This window comes from Astatotilapia calliptera, chromosome 3, assembly GCF_900246225.1.
Source record: "Astatotilapia calliptera chromosome 3, fAstCal1.2, whole genome shotgun sequence".
Classification (NCBI taxonomy): Eukaryota; Metazoa; Chordata; class Actinopteri; order Cichliformes; family Cichlidae; genus Astatotilapia; species Astatotilapia calliptera.
This window is the reverse complement of record NC_039304.1, coordinates 15,918,037-15,927,278: the sequence shown is the minus strand read 5'-3', so window position 1 is coordinate 15,927,278 and position 9,242 is coordinate 15,918,037. Positions and strand designations below refer to the sequence as shown.

At 41.3% G+C, this 9,242-nt stretch overlaps 1 protein-coding gene across 1 annotated transcript; it reads right to left on the bottom strand.

Annotated features, from left to right (window-relative positions):
* Positions 1-282: 282 nt before the first annotated feature.
* Positions 283-4,180, bottom strand: LOC113012298 (alpha-2 adrenergic receptor). Its single transcript, XM_026152403.1, has one exon. It carries the CDS (start codon positions 3,847-3,849, stop codon positions 2,548-2,550), a length of 1,302 nt encoding a protein of 433 aa, XP_026008188.1. The 5' UTR covers positions 3,850-4,180; the 3' UTR covers positions 283-2,547.
* Positions 4,181-9,242: the final 5,062 nt, after the last annotated feature.

Below are 9,242 nucleotides of genomic sequence, written 5' to 3'. Positions count from 1 at the left end.
AATGCTGTACAACACAGTCAAACAAAACCCTGGATCTCGCCGGCTTTGCATAAATGGGGATTTTCTTTGTCGGATGGAAATTAAACTTCTCGGATGGATCAACTTTTGCTGAATTTGAATCTGATCAAAGGATGCATTTATAGATAGAATGACTATCATGATTTACTATTGTGATGTTGTCAGTAAGTTTAATCCAAAAGTGGTCATCTGATTAGAATATAAATATTTATATATATTAAAAAAAACGCAATAACATTTATCATTTCGTGATAGCTTCTTAACTGTTTCTCCCCATGTTTTTGACCATTAATGAGACTCCGTGTTGCAAAATCACAACACCAGGTGACTTCGTCATCTTTTATTTTTGCACAACATCAGACAGCTTAAGCAGAGGAAAATATGCACTTTGCAAGATGTCACTCCAAAATCAGCAGCAAATAAACAGAGGTAGTTTCTTGGAAAATAAATGCAGAATGAATGCATTGAATCTGAAATGCTCAGTCATTTAGGGCTGCTGTGAAAATAATTACCCTTTTGCATGGAACCATTTTTTAATGTCAAACCCAGTCATCTGTAATCTGCCGTGATTTATCCTGCTGTTGTCCTTTAATATATCTCAGTGTGACTTGTGAATTATCATGATGACAACCAAACCCAGAATAGCGCAAAATCACAACAACAGTTGGCTCACAGCGCTTTGTATTGTGAGGTAAAGACCCTACAGTGACACAAAAAGAGTTCAGTTTAGAGTCTGTTTTCAGCAGCGATGTTCAAAAACTGTCAAAGAAAACACGGCTAACAGCATCAAGGAAGCTGAACAGACAAACAAACCAAATAGTTGAATTTAAGCTAATGGCGTCCAACCTGCTTGCCTTTCTCAAAAAGGTCAAAGATTCAAACATGTTTGTACATAAATATCACTTCAGACTTTTCCACGGTAGCCCTCATTGCCTTAAAACAGTAAATATGTCCTTTAAAAAGGCAGATAAGAAAGGAGACTTGTTTTGGTTTCACTTCAAAACAAACATATAAGCAGAAGGGCGATGTTTGCAGGGCGATGAAACAAGGTTGGAAACCACAGGTGCATGAGTGTATGAGGATTCTTAACCTGGGCCAGGTGGGCAGCCTCCAAAAGGCTTCATCATTTCAGGGAGCCAGAAAGTTTCAGGCACAGTGGGGATGAACTGTTTTGTGCTACTGTTTTGTTTTTTTTTCTTTTTCTTTTTCTTTACAGATTAAGTGCAGCACTGACCACACAGGCATTAACACTAACAGTTTTGTTTTTCTTTTGTTTTGTTTTTTAAATAACATTTTAAAGAATAGTTTGACATTTTGAGAAATATTCTTTGACTTGTTGCTGGCTTGGATGAGAAGATCAGTATCACTTTAATTTCTCTGCAGTAGTTACATTGTATCAGCTTAGCTAAGCTTAGCTACACTTGCTATATCTAAATCAAACACATATATCTTTTTAATGATGGGGGGCAGTTTTATGGCAATACTAACTTTCTCTATTTTCCACTTGTTATGTGCATTGAAGACCAGCAAATAGAAAGCCTTCTTTTTTACTAACTAACAAAACTTATATAATGCGCTACTTTCAGTGAGAATTTGTTACATTTCTGTGTCAAGGTAGTGCTTATGAACAAACATGCTACATATTTACAGACATCTTTTCTTCTTATCTTCTCTTATGTTGTCCATTAAAAAGAGCATTAACTTTTCTCTTTCCTCACTGCTAACCAGTTTCTGAAGATATCTGCCTGACCCTGGTTCTGCCCGAGGTTTCTTCCTGTGAAAAGGGAGTTTTTCCTTTCTACTGTCATCAAATTTTCATTGTTGGGGTTTTCTTTCTAATATTCTGGGATCCTTACTCTACAGTATAAAGCTCCTTGAGGTGACTGTTGAGATTTGGTGCTATATAAATAAATTTGAATTGAACCGACTGTTGGAAAGTCCATTGAGCATATTTCTCAAAATGCCACACTAAGACTCTGTCTTGTCAACGATCTGGTTTTATGACATTTTGTGCTTGTAGGCTGCATATTTTTATATTTTCAATAATGTGTAAAATAATATTAATAGGTTAAATCTAATTACCCAAGACAAAATCTGTGATGAAGAATGATCTTAGTGTTCAAAAAATAGAAAAGTTTAATGGAATGGAAAAAACTGAGCTGAACTGGGGGTTTGTCCTGGCACATAAATCACCCGTGTGTGCATCTTTTGTGGATGTACAGGGGGCTTTATCAATATCGGTCCTTTAATACAGAATTACAGCACAGTTCATAGAGAATAAGAGAAATGTGGTGCACATTAATCAAACTGGGAAAGCCTGTGAGAAGTCTGTAATGAAAACATCTATGCTGAAGCTTGAGGGGACTCCTTGAAGGGTGCACGCTGTCATGACTGGAAAAGCAGGACAATGAGACAGAAGTGAGGCATAACAAACACAACAGATTTCCCTTTTTTTCCTGTGTTTTTTATAAATTCAATTTGATATTTCATGTAAGATTGTCACAGTGATGCAGCAGCTCTGCTTCACAGCTAAAAGGACTTTTTCCAGGACTTGCAGAGAATCTTGTGGAAGGCATGTCTGAAGTCCCGGTTGAAGATGGTGTAAATGGCAGGGTTGAGGGAGCTGTTGCAATAGCCAATCCAGAAGAAGAATTTAAAGAGGGGGTCGGGAATCCTACAGGGTTCCCTGCACACACCATACAGGCTGTAGCTAAAGAAAAAGGGAAACCAGCAAACAACAAACACTCCCATGACAACAGCCAGGACAAATGTGAATCTCTTCTCCCTGGCTTGGGAGATCTTCTTCCTGGCTAGGGAGCTCTTACGGCGTTTCCTCCTGGAGGTGAACAGATCCATGGACTTGTTACTGACCCTGGAGATGCGAGTGGATTGCTTGGAGAGCGAGCTTTTCTTGTTGCTGATCCTCTTTGCTCTCTGGGACTCCTGCAGCTGGGGCTTGTGACCTTTGCCCTCTGACGAGGAGCTCTCCTCCATGTCAGGCTCCTCAGTCTGTTGCCCGACGGTGACGGTGCGTTGGCTGGGCGTAGGCGGGCACTGACAGTGACCGTTCTCCCTCTCGCCGTGGAAAGGGGAGGTGGCTTTGCTCAGTCCATTCTCAGTTTGTGTAACGCCATCTGGCCCGGGTTTTTTTCCCGACATGCTTCTGGTTCTGGTTTTGGCCACCTGGTATATTCTGATATAGACCAGGATCATGATTAAGCAGGGAGCGAAGAAGGACGCGATGCTGGAGGAGAGGATGTACCAAGTGTCATCATTCAGCTCGCACTGAGGCTGAGAGCTGATCTCACTGTTGCTGTCGATAGATATGAGCGGCGGAGAGGAGATAAACGCAGATATAAGCCACACGATCAGGATAATGCACTTGACGCGTTTAGGAGTCCGCTTCAGGTTGTACTCTACAGCCTGCGTAACGGACCAGTATCGGTCCAGGCTTATTGCGCACAGATGCACAATAGATGAAGTACAAAACAAAACATCCAGAGCCAGATAAATACCGCACCAAACTTTTCCAAAATACCAGTAACCCATGAGTTCATTTGCCAAAGAAAACGGCATCACGAGAGTGGCGACCAGGATGTCCGCTGTGGCCAGAGACACCAGGAAAAGGTTTTGGGGGGCTTTCAGTGCCCGGCTCGTTAACACAGCGATAACCACAAGAATATTTCCAACAACGGTAAAAAGAATGAGAAAACTTACGAGAGCGGCGATGCCAGCTATCGCTGCTAAAGAATATCCACTGTCCAGCGTCCAGGAGGAATTTAAATGGATCACCGTGAACGCATCCATTCCGCTGGCGTTGAACGAATCCATTGTTACATATATTTGCGTGTGTGTGTATATCCTGGTTGGATTTTGTCAGTTCTTTTCAGATCTCTAATGCTCCTGTCATTAGAGTCCATCAGAAACGCGTTCCTCCGTGGTTAATTTACAAATCTGACGACATGGATACGGGCGCACGCAAAAAATAAAATAAAATCCCAGTTAACGAAGTCTCTGGAGGCTCTTACTGCATGTTGATCGGGTGTGTCTCAAGACAACTTGCTTGAATTGGAAAGACACCCCTGGTATAGTTTTGTCACGGCTCCTGTTCGTCAGGAGTTGAATGACATCCAGCCGCAGCTCCCCTTCCTTCAGCATGGTGCGCTCTCGCTCTTAATGATGCCCCAAGTGTTGTTCTCATAAAACTCACCCACTGCCGCCCCGCCCCCGGCACACATTATTTTCATATTGTGGGAATGTGATAAGGCTGTGTCCACATGATCTCAAACCGATGCAAAAATATTAATGTAAATAGTATTAATAACATCTGAAAATGTATAAGTCGATAAGAGAGCGAGAGAGAACTCTGTATATTGACGTGCTGGTTGAGTTTTAAGTGTCTATAAAACCTGAAAAACTTCCTCTTCTCTTTAATAAACCTCAACTCACTGGAGGTCAGTATTGCTGCACTCATCACCATCAACTATTTCCCCGCTGCAGAGTCCTAAAGGTTGTTTATGGCCGTTAAGGGAAGAGACAGTCAGCCAGGCCGTTTGAGATGAAATGAAAAAAAGAAAAAGAAAGTGTGATCAAGAGTCGGACAGGATTTAATTTGTGGAGCGCCGTGTGTGTGTGTGTGTGTGTGTGTGTGTGTGTGTGTGTGTGTGTGTGTGTGTGTGTGTGTGTGTGGCAGCAGTTTTGAGGAGATCACGGAGGCGGAGTGTGAGAGTTGGGATTTTGGAGCTGAGCTCATTGCTGAGAGGCAGGCTGCTAGGTCTACTGCGTTTCACCTCATCGTACACACACCTCCACGCTACATGAGCCCCTCCCCCCACCCCCACCCCCTCATACACACACACACCTGCATGCACTGGTGTGCGTTATACTTGAACATCTGGCAGTACCACTGGGGGATGCACAGCACGTATGTTAACAGGTTAAAAAAAATAAAAGATGCCTGGAGCTATGCCAGTGTTAACATTTCTGAGCCCCATGGGATCTTTTTAAAAAAAATACGAATAACACAACTTGACTGTGAAGAAAATTCAAAATGCCAGCTACTTCTACCAAATATACGAAAACATGAGCGCAAGAGACGGAATTTCACAGCTTTAATTCTGTTCCGTGGGGCAGCAGTGTTAGACTCACGTGATTTCCTCAGCAGATTGCAACGGAATTATATTTTCAACCTCAGTTAGCGCATTTGTATGCACAAAAAATCCTGCAATCCTTCCCACATACATAGGAAAAAACCCGAAAAATAAAACATTGCAGCAGCCGAGTGTTACATCCACCCGCTTGAACGCACGTATACACTAAAGAATACATCTGAATAGGTTTAACCCTTGTATGGTGTTCGGGTCTGTGAGACCCGTTTTCAGTTTTTTTCAAAAGAAAAATTAAACAATTAATTATTTTTTCAACCTGAAATTCATTGGCTTTGGCCTTTTTTCTGTGAAGAACATAAATCCGAACTAATTTTCAATGACCTCATACTGTACCTCCCCCCACGCATTTACATTACATACAAGGTGTTCGGGTCCACTGGACCCAGGTCTAATAAAAGTGTTGAAAGTGTAGGTCCTGTGTTCCCACACTCTGTCTTCCTCCTTTCTGGTGCTGCTGATGGTGTTTTCTTCCCCTCCTGCTCCCGCACAAAGTTGCAACATTGTTGAAAATTCAACTATCAACACCGTCTGCTCTTACATTCCTGCACATTTTACCCTCTTTCTTGAGGGATCCAAATTTTATTTTCTCATACCCTGTCCCACCTGCAAATTAGTGGCATAATACTATAAATAAGACTTTGCCAGTGTGGTTCCTTATCACAACTGATCAAGATGGCAAAAGATTATCTGCTGCGAGGGCCATCCAATTGATTTTGGAAGAGGGGCTTCGGATGATGATGTTGACAAAGAGGTTTCAGAATATTTCACATTTCTGAAAATTCAGAGTCTGACAGTGACTTTGAAGAAGAGGATGAGGTTGAGCACCATTTAGTAACAAAACAAAGACAAGTACCCCATCTGCAGCCAGCTCCAGGACCAGAACAAGCCCACCAGACAGCAAGTGAAGAAATATGGATGTCAATAACTGGTGACATTGAATGGTCTTCTTGCCCAAGAAATGAGCCACCCTGCAGAGCTGTTACTGTAATAAGCCAGGGCCAACACGGCTGACAGTTACTCATGTGCAGGACATCAAGTCTTCATTTGAGCTTTTCATCCCAGATTCCATCCAGAAAATTATTCTGGATTGCAGTAATCTAGAAGGAAGGTGTTTTTTTTGGAGAGAGGTGGAAGGAGATGGACCAAATTCATCTAAGAACCCCAAAGGCCTACTTTGGGGTTCTTATCCTTGCAGGAGTTTTCAGGTCCAAAGGGGAATCCACAGAATCCCTGTGGGATGCAGAAACCGGCAAGAACCTTTCCGTGCATCAATGTCTCTGGAAAACTTCCACAAAATTTCCAGGATTATCCGTTTTGATAACCGAGACGACAGACTAGCTCGACGGCAGAGAGACAAGCTAGCTGCCATCAGGACAGTGTGGGATAAGGGGTGCACCACCTCCCCCTGTTTTACAACCCTGGGCCTAATGTCACCATTGATGAGCAGCTGATCCCATTTAGTTGTGAAACATATTGCTTCACGTGTAAATGTGTTGTGTCTTTCCACTCACTCCAATTGATTATAACTGATTAATTTTTTTTATAACATTTTATAAAAAACAAAAACGAGAAGCACATTAATTCATAAATGTGATCTAACAAAGGTAAAGGGAAAAAATTAACCATGTTTGCTGTTCATATGTCTTGTAATTGGGATGAAGTAAACATCTGTTGAGTAATTTAACATAAAATTGTTTGATAGTGTTAATTTGGAAAGCCAAAACTCTAGCGGGTCCACCAGACCCATGAACACTGGCTGAGTAACAAAAATATGAACACCACACAAGGGTTAAGATGAAGAGATGCCTGAGTTGATAATCATGACACCCACTGATCTCGATCAAAAGCATTCATCACTCAATTATACTTTACTTTATATTCAAGACCAGAAAGATGTGACTGAGTCTGTGGACTAATAATATGCCAACTGTTGAAAATCTAGTAGAAACATAACCTTTAGCCAAAGCATCTGAAGTAAAATGAAAAGGCGATGAAAATAAGTTTGAAGTAAAACCACTTTACAAATGTAATAATATGACCAGTGTCTTTAATATCTACATCAATAACTCAGCAGCATCCCATTGATACACAGTCATCCTCCTTAGAAGTACTTCATGCACTAAGTCCAAGTGTCTCATCACACCAGCTGACTTAAAATAGGTATTTAAATGAATTGTGTTTTATACATTTCTGGTTATTTTTAATTAAATGTTTGAACAATCAAAGTATACTGAATGGACAAGGGAAAAAAACAATACATTTGTCTTCTAGCTTCTCTGTGTTGTTTCTTTTTCTTGTTTTTCAAGGGGCAAAAAGGGGATGATAACATGTCTACCCGTATCTGTTCTATGTCTATCTATCTTTAAACCCTCCTGTGTCTTTCTTCTCAGTTAAAAGTTTTGAGTTTCTTTTCAAAGTGAGCCCTGAAATACTTAATATGTCATTTTTTGATGGTTTCAGTTTCATTTACTTCCCAATGATAGTAATAAAAATAATATATTTAGGGTATAGCATCCATTTGGTTGGTAAAGATGTAATCATGCAGCTTTAGTACATTAAAAAATGGCCTTGGCAGTGTTTTAGTGGTGGTTCCAGAAGGAGGTGAGACCATGACTCATCATCTTACCTCATTCTAAAAGTTCGCCCAGGGAGTCAAACCAGTGAGCAGCACACCTCTAGTTCAAAGCTCCACTTCACCAAATCCAGTTTCCCAAATGAGCACCAAGAAATTATAATTCGTGTCTTTACAGGAGAGGAAGGACAGTAGTAGCAAGTTTGCAGCACTTTCACGCTGTCTCCCAGTATTGCCTTGAATCTGCATGAATATTTCAGCAGTTAACCTGCCTTGCACTCCCTGTTTCTCAATTATTGACTGGAAGCTCTTATCAATGTGATAAGAGCTCCCAGTCCTTGCAGATGAGTGGGCACACATCTTATCAATGTGTGCCTACACTTTGTTATGAAATACCAGACAAAAAACTGCATTGTATTTAAAAAATCACACCTTTACCCAAAGTTGCATTATTTGTTGTTGTATCAAAAAATGTGCTGCAGCGTTAGCTCTCAGGTAGCAAGGACCTGTCGGGTTTATATGTGTGGAGTGTCCAAGGGGAGAGATGTGCTGACAGCAAAGATGATTCCTGTTTGTTTAAGGAACTCGGTGATGGTGGGGAATAATGCCTCTCATTCAGCCATAATTACTAGGAATTCCTACTGGGAGTAGGAATGGTTTTCCTTTAAAGGGGCATATTATGCTTTTCCTTTTTTCTGTCATGCAGTATATGCTGTATATTTTTTAGTGGATACTCATATTAAACATCAAACAAGTTTCAAAAAGCTGCAGACTGCTCTAAACACTTAGTTTCACAGGTCTTTTTTTTCTTTTGGTTCCATGTGATGTCAGTGAGTGGACAGTGTTAATTTGGTCATCTCAGACCTGCTGTTCAGGCCTTTTTTCAGCCAATCAGGAGAAAGTTTAAGTTTAATCTGAGCTAAAACAGCTTGTCTCACGGAGTGGGTGAACAGAGGAGGATCAGTACAGAATAAACAAGGTTAATTCTGAACTGTGAATGCAAAAGCAATTTTATACTAGCCATTCTCTTCCACTTATCCATATCAGGGTCACAGGGGGGCTATCCCCCTATCCCTATCCCAACTTGCCAGCCAGACAGAGGGCGAACACAAAGAGACAGACAACTATTCACACTGAAATTTACACCTATGAGCAATTTAGCAATCACCAGTTAACCTAACCCTCACTAACTCCATGTCTTGGGACTGTGGGAGGAAGCTGGAGTACCCGGAGAGAACCCACACAAACACGGGGAGAACACATCCACACAGAAAGACCCTAACCAGATGTTGAGATGAACCCAGGATCTTCTTGCTGTGAGGCAACAGTGCTAATGGTCCCACCACGCTGCCCTCTAGTAGAGTCAAAGAATAAAATCGTGGAGTTGCAAATGAGCACAATAGACCCCCTTTAAGAGATTTGAACAATGAAGTTCTTAAATGATATTTTGCAAGAGACAGCAGTTAAAGGGGCTGAGAGTCTGA

Coding starts and splice junctions, on each gene's coding strand:
- LOC113012298 (XM_026152403.1), bottom strand. CDS start 3,849: ATGGATTCGTTCAACGCCAGCGGAATGGATGCGTTCACGGTGATCCAT.